This window comes from Mirounga angustirostris, unplaced genomic scaffold (assembly GCF_029215605.1).
Source record: "Mirounga angustirostris isolate CCGP_5_RB_7025 unplaced genomic scaffold, mMirAng1.0.hap1 SCAF_16, whole genome shotgun sequence".
Taxonomy (NCBI): domain Eukaryota; kingdom Metazoa; phylum Chordata; class Mammalia; order Carnivora; family Phocidae; genus Mirounga; species Mirounga angustirostris.
In genome coordinates, this window is record NW_026991724.1 from 55783235 (window position 1) to 55797083 (window position 13849).

Sequence of the window (13849 nt, forward strand, 5' to 3'; positions counted from 1 at the left end):
TCACACGTGTATGCCTTTAAAGGCCTCAACACGGCCTCATTACCTGCTATCATCAGCTCAGAGACAGAAGGATCTTGAACTGCACAAAAGGCCAACCTCTACTTTGTCACAGGAAAAGATTCAGAAAAAAAGAGCTCCTACGTGGACATTTGCGTGTGAGTTTCTCCTTCCCCGGTTTCAGATGTCTTCCCCTCCCACAGACAGCCACAAATCCTGCCACAGGGAACGTGGGCTGCAATGACCTGCCCCTTCCAATTCCAGACCAGTCTGTTACCTTCTCTTCAAATGAAAGCTGAAGTCAACTTTCACAAATATACCTTCGAATCCTTGGGCTTCACCCTGGTCTACCCGAGAAGCACCTGAAGCGCATAGTTAAAGCAGCACTGATGTTCTCACCCTGACCAATAGACAGACTCTGGCAGAGGGCCCAGGTGATGGTGGTTCTTAAAACTCACCCTGGGATCTTTACTGTAAACCCAGGCTGATAAGCAATGATGTGCTTTCAAGTTTTAATGTGCACAGAAATCATTCGGTGTTCCAGGTCCCACAGAATAAATGGTGATTCTGCAGGTTTGGAATGGGGTCTGAGAATTGGCATCTTTCCCAAGTACTTGTTAGTGCTGATGCTGTTCCTGGGGACCCTCGTTTAGTGGCGACACTAGAGAATGCAGGCACAGCGCACCTGAGCCCCCCACACCCACCATCTACGTCAACACAAACAACTCCTGGGGAGTTCCCAGGAAAGAGTTTATCATTTACTTTTCACTGTTGTGAGTTTACTGTGGGTTCCCAGCAAAGACTACAATCACCATCCTGAAGGACCACATCTTACATAGCACTTTAAAGTATACAGAAAGAAAAAAAAAGTTTACAGAAAGAAGACTACTGAATGCACTGATGTCTAAGCAAGTCTCTATTTGGAAAACAACGTGTATATATCGATTACTGCAATGTTGATTGAGCACTGATTTTCTGTTCACAAGGAAGTTATGGGGTGCACTGTGTGGGCAACTTCACATATATGATTTCATCCCCATAATACCCTGCGAGCTGGGCACTAGATGTCCTATAATAACCACAAAGATGTACATACTGGGACCCACCTATCTGCTTTGCCTCCTGTTTCCCTATCGATTAAAAAAAAAAGTTTGTGGCTCTCTGCTCCCCCTCAATCAGCAGACAGCCATGTCTTCTGGTAGTGCAAGCCGCATCCCCAAGACACGATGGTGACGGTTGGGGTAAACACATTTGGCCAATTGAGCACCTGGTCACCAGGGCTCTTTTAAATCTGGCAAAGCGGATATTGTAGCCATCAATAACCCATTTATTGATCTCAACTACATGGTCTACATATTCAGTATGACTCCACCCGTGGCAAATTTCACGGCATAGTCAAGGCTGAGAATGGGAAACTTATAATCAATGGAAACTCCATCTCCATCTTCCAGGAGTGAGATCCCACCAACATCAAAAGGGGTGATGCTGGTGCTGAGTATGTTGTTGAGTCCACCGGGATCTTCACCACCATGGAGATGGCTGGGGTTTACTTGAATGTTGGACCCAAGTGGGTCATCATCTCTGTCCCTTCTGCTGATGCCCCCATGTTTGTGATAAGCATGAACCATGAGAAATATGACAACTCCCTCAAGATTGTCAGCAATGCCTCCTGCACCACCAACTGCTTGGCCCCTCTGGCCAAGGTCATTCATGACAACTTTGGCATCATGGAGGGACTCATGACCACACGTCATGCCATCACTGCTACCCAGATGACCATGGACAGCCTCTCTGAGAATTTGTGGAATGATGGCTGAGGGGTTGCCCAGTACATTATCCCTGATTCTACCAGCACTGCAAGGACATCCCTGAGATGAATGGGAAGCTCATTGGCATGGCCTTCTGTGTCCCTACCCTCAGTGTGTTATTTGTGGATCTGACCTGCCACCAGGAGAAAGCTGCCAAATATGATGACATCAAGGAGGTGGTGAAGCAGGCATTGGATGGCCCTCTCAAGGGCATCCTCAGCTACACTGAAGGCCAGGTTGTCTCCTGTGACGTTCACAGGGACACCCATTCTTCTACCTTTGATTCTGGGGCTGGCATTGCTCTCAATGACCAGTTTGTGAAGCTCATTTCCTGGTATGACAACGAATTTGGCTATAGCAACTGTAGCCAAACCTTATGGTCCACGTGGCCTCCAAGGACTAAGAGCCCTCTGGACCACCAGCCTGAGCAAGATCAAGAGGAAGAGAGAGGCCCTCAGTGGCTGGGGAGTCCTTGCCCCAAGTCATCCCCCAACACACTGAGAATCTCCTGACCTCCAATTACCATCTCAGACCCCCTGAAGAAGGGGAGGGGCTGGGGGAGCCCTACCTTATCATATACCAGAATAAAGTATACTGTACCCAGCAAAAAAAAAAAAAAAAAAAAAGTTTTTATATAATAGGAACAAAATATGGATGAATGGAAAAATACAGAAAGGTAGATTAGTGGTTCACAGAGTTTTCATTCTTGTGTTCACATTATAGGATAGACAATGTTTGACTTTATAAGTAAATGCCAGTTTTCCTGTACTTTATCCACACTCATCAGCAACGTATGGTCATTTTAATTCCTCCACATTGGTGTTAACAATTTATTTTTTTCTCAAATTTAGTCATTCTAGCAAATAGAAAGTGTCATCTCCCTGTAGTTTTCCTGCATTCTAGGAGTGGTTAAAGAAAATATAACATATATGCATTATATAATATTATTTAAGATATAAAATACATATATCATAGAATATATTATGTATCATCAATAATACATAAGATATATGGATGCAACATTCAGTCTTAAAAAAAGAAGACAGACATCCTTCCATTTCAGACAAAGTAGGTGAGCCTGGAGGATCTTATTGTAAGTGGAATAAGCCGCAGAAAATGGCAAATACTGCTTTATCTCAATTATATCTGGAATCTAATAAAGTTGAACTCCTAAAAGCAGAGTAGAACTGCAATTTCAGGACATGGCTGAGGGAGAAGTGGGAGATGTTGGTCAAATAGTACAAAATTTTATTTATGCAAGACGAATAAATTCTGGGGATCTAAAGTACAGCATGGTGAATACAGATAATTCTGTGTCTATTATTATACTTGATATTTTCTAAGAGAATATATCTTCAATATTCTCAACAAAAATTAATTAAAAAATCAGAAATCAAAAATCATAACACTATGAGGTGATGGGCATGTTAATTAGCTAGATTGTTTTAATCATGTCATAATGTATACATAGATTTATGTTTTGTTACTTGAGCAACTACTCAATCTGCAGGAATGAAAAACAGGATTCTGGGTGAAAGGCTGGTAAAGCACACGATTTAATGATAGAAATGAAGGCTAAAATATTTAGTCCTTTGCTCCCATTTATCGGATTCTGGGTTTTGGGAATTGTGAGCACCAGCCCTGGAGAGATGAAAGGAACAGCCACTCAGAATCGGATCTCCAATCTGTCCTGGGAAGGGAGGAACTCCAGAGCCAGGCCAGACCTGGACACAGCCTCAGAAGGGGGTGGATCTGGTTTGGGTTTGGGAGGGAGCTGGCTGTAGGCTCTGATCTCCCTGCTTCTGGGGTATGTCTAGGCCTGTCATTCCTAAGCCTTCCCAGAGAAATTCAACACCCAGAGTTCATATTGTTTTAATCTATTTAGTCTCATTCCTATTTCAGAAAATAAAATAAAAAGCAACTTAACATAAACACTTAGCATTTTCGGGGGCAATTATATTAGAAAGCTTTTATTCTTACAAGAATGCAAAATAAATGTTACTGCTACTAAGAATTCTTTGGTCCACAGATGACCCATCAAAGGTGACACCAGAACTCACACCACAACACAGAGAGGGAACTGACTCAACTGAAGTCAAGTCCCCGGTATACCACTGCTTCCTCCCATTGACTCCACAATCCTGAATTCAAAAATGTACCCATTTGCTCTAAAAATTTCTGGATGTTATGGATCATGACTCGACTGCCACGGAAACAATCAGTTTCTATCTATTTGCATCTCTACACCTGCTCAGTGTTCTTTAACCACAGGAGGGACTCCCACCTGGACCATGAAGGCGATTTCTTCTATGGAGGGAGGAGAGGACCCTGGATGACTCACTCCACTTTCTCTGAATGGGAAACATATTCAAATTCTACACAGTCTACACAGGACATCCCTATATATTCCAAAGAGTCCCTGATACTGGAGAGTATGTCCCCAGTGAGACTGAATTGATGCCCCCATAGGGATACAGGTAGTGGAAACCTTAGGTTTCGTCGGGGTCATCAGATAGAGCACAGACCTATCCTGGTGGAGCAGCATCCTCTGATGCAGGTGTGATGTATCCTGTCCCTGGGCAGGGCTCTCTGGAGTAAGAAGCCTCTACTTCAGTTAACATGGGTTACAGGTAGCTGTAGTTGTGCTCATGTTTCTAGATTTGTTGTGGGTCTTAACCTTGCACTGTTAATGGATCTCCTTCCTGAGGCTGTACTAAGGCAGGACCTAGTGTGGCAGGTTTTAAGCCTATGCTCGTTAAAACTTACAGATTTGGCATTGATGATCAGGAGTGCCAGTTTGTTGAAGGACCACCAAACACGTTAACCATCTTTGTGGAACTGTCTTCAAAACCCCATGCCCAGGTATATATTAGTAAAATATCTTATATTGAAAGATACAAATTCAATGGGGCGCCTGGGTGGTCTGTCTTTGGCTCAGGTCCTGATCCCGGAGTCCTGGGATCGAGCCCCGCATCGGACTCCCTGATCGGCGGGGAGCCTGCTTCTCCCTCCCCTACTCCCCCTACTGTGTTTCCTCTCTCACTGTCTCTATCAAATAAATAAATAAAATCTTAAAAAAAAAACCCCACACATTCAAATGTATTTTTTTTTTCTTTTTAAGAATTGATCAATTGACCCCACATGACCTTCAGGGTGGAAATAGCTTCTGCAAGCATTTCGGCAAAGGGAGGGGGGAACGTTAGAAGTGTCTCCGTTTCTTGGCGACATTGAGGTCCAGGTATTCATCCAGAAAGCTGTTTGCAATCCCCAGGACGCCTAGGACCGTCAGCAAGGCCAGACTCCCCAGACTCAGCCGGAAACCGGTGATCCTTTTTTTAGCTGCTTCTGAATATCCCCAGAAATACTGGCGACGTATGTAGTAGACCAGACCCAGACAAGTAGCAAAAACTTGATTAAAATACCATCCAGCCATCCACAATGTAATCAGAAATATGGGGTAAAACTCCACACAGTTTTGTTGTGCACAAAATATTCTTTCAAACTCTGGTGACCCAGAGACTGCCAGAGGTGTGACTTCGTATTTTAATCTTGCCTTTCCTACATGCAAAGCAAAATAACTTTGTTGACAGGCCGACTGGACTGAGACAGCAGCCAGCAAGATTGAATGCCCAGCCATCTTTCACATGGAAGGTTCTGGTTCAGGGAACTATTTGTTGAAATCCCCACATTCAAATGTATTTCGAGTATGTCTGTTTTATTTCAGGAGCAACGGTTTCATTACTGATTGAACTGTAACCTTTATCTCCTGGGACCATTAATACAACATATCCTATGGATAATTATATAATTACAAGGGATTCATTGTACAGCTGTAATTTCTTATTACTGAAACAGATTTTTTTTTAAAGATTTTATTGATTTATTTGACAGAGAGAGACATAGCGAGAGAGGGAACACAAGCAGAGGGAGTGGGAGAGGGAGAAGCAGGCTCCCCACTGAGCAGGGATCCCGATGTGGGGCTCGATCCCAGGACCCTGGGATCATGACCTGAGCTGAAGGCAGACGCTTAATGACTGAGCCACCCAGGCGCCCCAAAAAACATTTATTTTATTTATTTTATTTTATTTTATTTTTTAAAGATTTCATTTATTTATTTGACAGAGAGACACAGTGAGAGAGGGAACACAAGCAGGAGGAGTGGGAGAGGGAGAAGCAGGCTTCCCGTGGAGCAGGGATCCCAATGTGGGACTCGATCCCAGGACCCTGGGACCATGACCTGAGCCGAAGGCAGACGCTTCACCGACTGAGCCCCCCAGGCGCCCCTGAAACAGATTTTCTATTTTATTCACAATTTTACCTACAATGTGACTGGCTTGTAATTGTACATAACACCCTGTGAGACATGAATATAGAAATGACTGACATAGACAAAAACAGACTACATTTTCTCATGAGATGAGGAAGTCTTGGAATTCCTCCAGGATACAGAGAAGGACCTGGATATACAGTGGTCATCACCCAAGAGAATAAAGGTGCCTGGCAGTTGGGAAATATACATCCATCAAGGCCAAGTTGTTCACTTGCTACCAGGTGGTCTGATGAAGAAGAGAAACATTACAATGACGGCAGAGAGGGTATAAAAAGTTACAAAGGTGGGGGCACCTGGGTGGCTCAGTCGTTAAGCGTCTGCCTTCGGCTCAGGTCATGATCTCAGGGTCCTGGGATCGAGCCCCATGTTGGGCTCCCTGCTCAGTGGGGAGTCTGCTTCTCCCTCTCCCTCTGCCTCTCCCCACAGCTCCTACTCTCTCTCTGTCTCAAATAAATAAATTAAAAAAAAAAAATCAAAAAAAAAGTTACAAAGGTGCTTTCCAGGACAGAAATGTAGTAGGTGTTAGCTCAGGGGACGATCTAGGTGTGATACTGTTCCTATGAACATGTTGGCCCCTACGCTTGTGTTTGCACAGAATGACAGCCATAATGAATCCTACACAAAAAACACCGGAGGTACATCTGAATGCTGCATAAAGTCTACACGTGTTTATCACAAAATATAGCAGAACAGGTGCCAATTATCTACAGCATTTGTGATGTATTTATTGATCTTCTTGTAACACACAAACATGGTAATGGTGATATTTAGCAGCTCCTATAGATTCCAGCAGAGGACACTGGAAGGGCTAATGGAATGCGAGACTGTTTGTTCCTTAATGCTTTGCCCACCTGGGGTTCTGGGACTGATGGTGATGGCCTGGAAGACAAGGAGCCAGAGTTGCCAAAGGACACACCTCTGGACACTATGTGGAACTAAAAATACATCCGCATCCAAAATCATGGAGAAAATGTTTCAAACCAAAAACTGCCAAGGTGTCTAGGATAACACCAAGAGAAAGGAACAATACTTGGCTACATTCAGATGACCGAGAAAAACCTCTCAAACTTGTCCTGGTTCCCATGCAGTAAAGGGAAATAATGACGACATAAGAGGTAGAACTCCTGCAGGGAGCCTGATGCGAGACACGATCCCAGGACCTTGGGATCATGACCTGAGCTGAAGGCAGACGCTTAACTGACTGAGCCACCCAGGTGCCCACCTTTATGGTTAACTAGCTGGTAAACGTGTTTCCCTGAGGTTTACAAGCCCTTCTAGCAAACTAATTGAACCCAAGGAATACATTATTGGAATCTCTAAACTATACCCAGTCATTCACAAATACGGGTAATAGCCTGAGCTCGTGAATAGTGCCTGCAAATATTACGTAAGGCGGGAGGGCAGTCCTGTGGAACTGAACCCTTAACTGTGGGACCTGAAGATACCTCGGTAAATAGTGTTCAAATTAAGTTAAATCGTAAGACATCCAGATGGTATTGGAGACTTGCTTTTTGTTCTGGGGAAAGCACCTCCACTATGTATTTGTGACCAGAAGTGTCAGAAGTGCTCTATGTACTAAGAGGGACACAGAGCAGAGAAACACATTAGGGAAGAACTGGGTTTTTCTCTTCATAGAACAGAAATAGGTTGTTTTTTTTCTTATAACTGATGAAAATAGTTTAATTAAAAAAAAGGATTAATGATCATATAATATTGGTAGAGTCAACATTTGAACCTGTACCTACAGCAACAAGAGGCCCTTCCAGAAGACCTGTTCTTGGATTATCTCCTCTGTCTGACAAGCAATGCTTCATCCAGAAATCTTCACACAGAACAGCCTCCATGGTCTAAGACTTAAGAGTGTAAGATCCAGCCCTGGACACCTACATATACCCTGAATGGGTATTTAACTGAGCACTGAAGACCAGGTACACAGGTCCAGCTTCCAGAGTTTAAACACAGAAGTCCAGCCTACACATGACCCACTTTCACATCTGGAGAACCAAGACCACAGTCTACCTAAAACAATTCATGACCATCTGTATATCTGACTGCATTCTTCATGGGCTAACAACTTCATTGAAGAGGCCAACCATAAAGATGCCCCCAGAGTGTCATGCTCAAAGCAGGTTCCCCAAACAGGCCTCATTGGCATAACCTGAGAACTTTAAGAACGGAAAATTGGGGGGACTACAGCCCAGCCCAGAAATAATGAAATGGTAACATGGGAAGAGGCCTGGAAATCTGAGATTTTACAAGTGGTCCAGGTCGTTCTGATGCAAAATAAATTTGATAGCCTCTACAGTAACTAAGTCAAAGATCATTCCTGAATAATGCAGATAGTCACTCTTAGATATTCTCTCTGTGGTGATGTTACTTATGTGACACATACACACAACCTAGACATTTACCGTATTCATAAATAAATAGTACCGTAACATAGTCTGTCTTGGCTACCTCATCTTCCACATGTCACTTCCTTCAGTGCCCTCCTCCAGCTTCCTGGGATCACCCATGAATACACTTCTCATCACACTCTTTCATCAAAATAATCCAACTTAGAATGAATTGGAATTTATTCAAATATTTCATCAAATAAGATGAACTAAGATAATAAGATATGTATACATATATCAATGTATATGTATATATATGATATGAAATAGGATAGAAATACATATAGCCAAAAACAGATGTTATAATTTATAATGGAGTCGAATATAGAATTCTATGAATCTGCATTTGATGATTTCTACTATGAGAACATAAATGACTACAGACTAAAAAGCTCCTCATTGGGGCGCCTGGGTGGCTCAGTTGGTTAAGTGACTGCCTTCGGCTCAGGTCATGATCCTGGAGTCCCGGGATCGAGTCCCGCATCAGGCTCCCTGCTCAGCAGGGAGTCTGCTTCTCCCTCTGACCCTCCACCCTCTCATGTGCTCTCTCTCTCTATCTCATTCTCTCTCAAATAAATAAATAAAATCTTTAAAAAAATAAAATAAAATAAAAAGCTCCTCATGCTCACCTCTGAAGAATCAGCACTTTATTTCCATATATGATAAAATTATTGTGAATCTCAGTAGGCACACTCTAGATTTCAGGGCCTTTTCATAACATCTGATTCTAGTGCAAGGCATGTCCTTTGTATCAGATGCCTTGAAACCATTCAGGTAACGCTGGCCATTCCCAACAAGCTCACACGTCCACCTGTGTACAGATATGTGGTTACTCAGAGTGGCCTCATGACAGCGTTCTGGTCAGTGAGATGAAGAGAGAAGCACCTGAAAGAGGTTGGCCTGCTCTGAGAGAGAAAGGAGTGGTTCTAAAACAAATTCCCTGAGTCCTAGCAGATTACCACCACCTCCTTGATGCATGGAACATGGTTTGATGCCTGAAGGTGGGGCAAGCGTCTTTGGCCATGACAACAAGTGTTACCACGATGTCTGCTGCTAGACAATAGCAGAGAGAAGAAATGGAACAAGTAGAGTATACCATAGTGTGTATGAGCCATTTTATCAGACATGAGCATCCACCTACTCATTACATACATAATACACAATATACATCTTCTTTTCTATAAGGACACATCTGCCTTTTCATGGTGTAGCTGAACACAAACAACAGCTACCCAAAAAAGCATCATTATGCTTCACTTGTACCAATGTTAAATGTGAGCACAACCTACTACTACCCAACTTCATGGTATCAGTTTTCACAACGGACAGAAACCCTCTTTCATGCTGCCCATAGGATGGTTAAAAATGCAGCATGAGCTGTGAGTGAACATAGGAACATCTATTTTTAAAAAGTACGTGGACTGTTTTGAGGCAGAAATGCTCACTCTCTCTGACTGGTGAACTGTCCCCCAACTAATCAGTGCCTTGAACAGACCTCAAAGAATAACAGTTGACATGGGGCTCAAGCAGAACCGAGTTTCCTACCAGCTGTGGATCAGCTTCACTGCAATGACATCCATCTACAGTGGACCAGACTGACGTTGGGCTTATATACCTAAGATTCTAGTGCTTTGAAAAATGACAGCACACACCTTCCTGATACTTCCAGTGTCCACAAGGCTTCTACATTTCCAACAACTACTCTGCCATGTGACATTTGAAGGGTATGGCCACAACATTTGCATCTTCCACCAACCCCTCTCCTTCCACTCCCATGGGTTTTGGCCTGAAAAGTACAGGAATCTCTATCATCCAACAGCATCTGTCCTCAATACTACATAGGAATTTATGAAATCATGAAGACAGGATCTGACTTCTCCGAAGGTAGGGAAAAGAAAATGCTACTAAGAAAATCATGAGGAGGGACGACTAGGTGGCTCAGTTGTTTAGGCGTCTGACTTCAGCTCAGGTCACCATCTCAGAGTCCCGGGATCAAGCCTGGTATGGAGCTTTGCCCTTGGTGGGGAGTCTGCATCTCCCTTTCTCTCTCCCTCTGCCCTTCCGCCAATTCGTGCTCTCCCTCCTTCTCTCTCTCAAATAAATAAAATCTTTAAAAAAAAAAAGGGAAAATACACTTACAGTAGTGTACTATAAAAAATATGTACATGTAAGTGGACATGCACAGTTCAATCCCATGGTGTTCAAGGTTCAACAATACATTATAGTTAGTCTCTTTACGTACAACTTTGTTTAATGTGGAGTAGATTAAAATTAGTGCAAGGATAACATATCATTCACCACACATTAGTATTAACATGCACACACAAAACATTGAGTTTCATTAATTAAGTAAGTTCAAACATGGTCTAAATAAGCTACTGCAAAACCACTGTATGATCCTAGGTCAAAATACAGATTACCAGCATTGAACAAGCAGTTTTGTTCATCTTTTGTGATCAGAGAGTTGTGGCCCCATGGTTTTACTAATAACATTCCAAATATGTGATCAAACTGTTTATGTTCTCAGTAAGGTTTCTGGTCAACAGTAGTCTACTAATAGTTAAATGTTGATACACATACAAACACAAACATTTTCCTTAGTTCTTTTACACCTAAATTATATCTTAAGCTCTGTGTATTTACAATTTGCATTCCATGCATACCAAAGCCATGGGAATCTTTTTTGCTCAGGACACGCAAAAAAAACCTCATGAACAAAGAATAGTATAGAATAAAACTTTATAAATGGTGATTTACAATTCTGCAGGTATGGCTTATTAAGTATATTTCTAGTGACTTTGTTACACTAGCATTTTTTTTTTTTTAAGATTTTATTTATTTGACAGAGAGAGAAACAGCGAGAGAGGGAACACAAACAGGGGGAGTGGGAGAGAGGGAAGCAGGCTTCCCGTGGAGCAGGGAGCCCGATGCGGGGCTCGATCCCAGGACCCCGAGATCATGACCTGAGCTGAAGGCAGACGCTCAACGACTGAGCCACCCAGGCACCCCGAGCGCCTTTTTTTTTTTTTTAAAGATTTTATTTATTTATTTGACAGAGAGAGAGACACACAGCGAGAGAGGGAATACAAGCAGGGGGAGTGGGAGAGGGAGAAGCAGGCTTCCCGCGGAGCAGGGAGCCTGATGCGGGACTCGATCCCAGGGCCCTGGGATCATGACCTGAGTCGAAGGCAGACGCTCAATGACTGAGCCACCCGGGCGCCCGTTACACTAGCATTTGTAGAGTCCCTGGGCTTTTGTGGTGAGTCAAGTTTCAATAAAAGGACACCAAGGAAAATGAAATAGCCAAGTTCATTACTCATAGATCCTAGAGGATGTACACAATATGCCTTGACAAGTACATGATGGAGTCAAGGAGTGCAGGCAGATAAAGAGGCAGGAACTGGGGCAGATACATTTATTAGGGTCCATGGTTGGCACACCTTGCACTTCATGGGCAAGTCTAGAAGGCACAATTCAAACCAAAATATGTGGAGTATGATAACCTCTGTAGGGGTCTTCTCTACAGAATGCACAAGGGAAATATACTGGGAATGGAGATTGTTGTTTACAAGGACTGCTGGGGTTGTCATATCAGGAACTTACACTAGCTTGTAACTGTGAGGACTGTTACCGAATATACTCGCTATCAGGAGGAGCAAGTCAGTTCAAACCTCCTGCAAACAGCCTAGTTATATCAAACGGGGTCCAAGGCAGCAATACCAAAAAGTGAGATAGCTACATTATTATACTTTTTAATGATTCACTTTATTATTTATTTGACAGAGAGCACAAGCAAGAGGGATAGAGGGAGAGGGAGAGAAAATCTCAAGCAGACTGGGCACTGAGTGTAGAGTCTGACACAGGGCTCGATCTCATGAACCTGAGCTGAAATCAAGAGCTGGAGGCCTAACTGACTGCCATCTAGGCACCCCTCTCGATAATACTTCTATATCATCTGCATTATAGCAGTCATAAGGTCCCAGTAGTTACAAAAGGAAGGAAAATATACAATATATAAATTTGGAAAAGATAATCTCAAATCATTTGAGGCTTAATTCTACTGGGAAGACGTAATACCTCTTAGGCGATCCCATTGCATTCATAAGTACAGTTGATTCTGGTACAATGCAGGGGTTGGGATTCTCCTACATATGTATACTCTGATGTCAAAGAAGTTTTAAGCAATGCTTAAAGGTTTCACCAAATTGTTTACATTTGTAAGATTTCTTCCCAGTATGTATTCTCTGATGTTTAGAAAGTTTTGTGTGCCAGTAAAAGGCTTTGTCACATTCATTTCATTTTTGAGGTTTCTCCCCAGTATCTGATTCTCTGATGTCCAGGAAGTCTTGAATGCTGGGTAAAGGCTTTGCCATATTCCTTACACATGTAAGGTTTCTTCTCAGTATGAAGTCTATGCTGTTGAGTTTTGAACTGCTTTAAAGCTCTGACACATTTACTACATTAGTAAATCATCTCTTCAGGAAGGATATGACGACATATAAAAAGGTTAAAGCTTGATAGAAGACTTTCCAACATGCATTTGTTTTATATACTGGTATCTGGAAACGGAGTTCTTTAAAGTTTATTAGGATTTACCCTTGTTAATGTTTATTTCCGTATTTATCACATTCATAAATTTTTTCTCCATTATAAACACCTTGGTAATTATTGAAGATCAAGTCCTCACAAAAGGCCAGCCAAAGTTCATCACACACAAAATGCTGCTCCACATTATGTATTATGTGGTATCTATTGAACAGTGACGGTTGGATAAAGACACTCCAAATGTATCAAAATTAGGGACTCTGGAATAGGACAGACTATTTGTTGGTAGAAGAATCAGAACCCTCCGGAAGGGAATTCTGAAATCGATTATTAGACTTTTAGTCTTCAAATTTCTAATTTATAGAAACCTTTGAATAATTAATACCTCCTATATTTGAAATGGTTCAAATCATTACTTGCAGCATGGAATAGGTAATTTTCCAGAATGTCTGCTTTTGTTTTCAGAGAAAACGTATGTATAAAAAAAGGAGCTGAGGCTTTGTATTCAGAGTTCTGCAAACATAATGGTCTTAAAGCGGGATTTTCCCCAAAATGTTTTCTACTCTCTATTTCTTCTGGCAGGAAGGATTCGATTAAGGGTAATGGTCCTGGTTTAGTTATATCCATTATAACACTGTTTCTGCCCTCCTTCTCAGTCTTTCATTAACTGTGATCTCAAAGATGCAGCTTCCACTGTCTTCCCAGTAGCAGGTTATGGAATACATTTTCGTTGACTGTTTTTTGTAAAAATCCCAGGTGTCATGAGAAGACCT

General features: G+C 42.3%; 2 protein-coding genes and 1 pseudogene across 11 annotated transcripts in view; 1 reads left to right on the forward strand and 2 right to left on the reverse strand.

Moving 5' to 3' along the window:
- Positions 1 to 13849, reverse strand: part of LOC123856088 (KRAB domain-containing protein 5-like) — a 212269-nt gene that overhangs the window by 134489 nt on the left and 63931 nt on the right. The window lies entirely within an intron of this gene.
- LOC123856136 (microsomal glutathione S-transferase 2-like) overlaps positions 646 to 13849 on the reverse strand; it is a 77127-nt gene continuing 63923 nt past the window's right edge. The window contains exon 3 of the mRNA XM_064581884.1: positions 646 to 13847. Within this exon, the coding sequence (XP_064437954.1) occupies positions 5005 to 5442 (438 nt within the window). The 5' untranslated portion in view covers positions 5443 to 13847 and the 3' untranslated portion in view covers positions 646 to 5004. The remainder of the gene's footprint in view (positions 13848 to 13849) is intronic.
- On the forward strand, positions 1224 to 2208 carry LOC129046317 (glyceraldehyde-3-phosphate dehydrogenase-like; annotated as a pseudogene).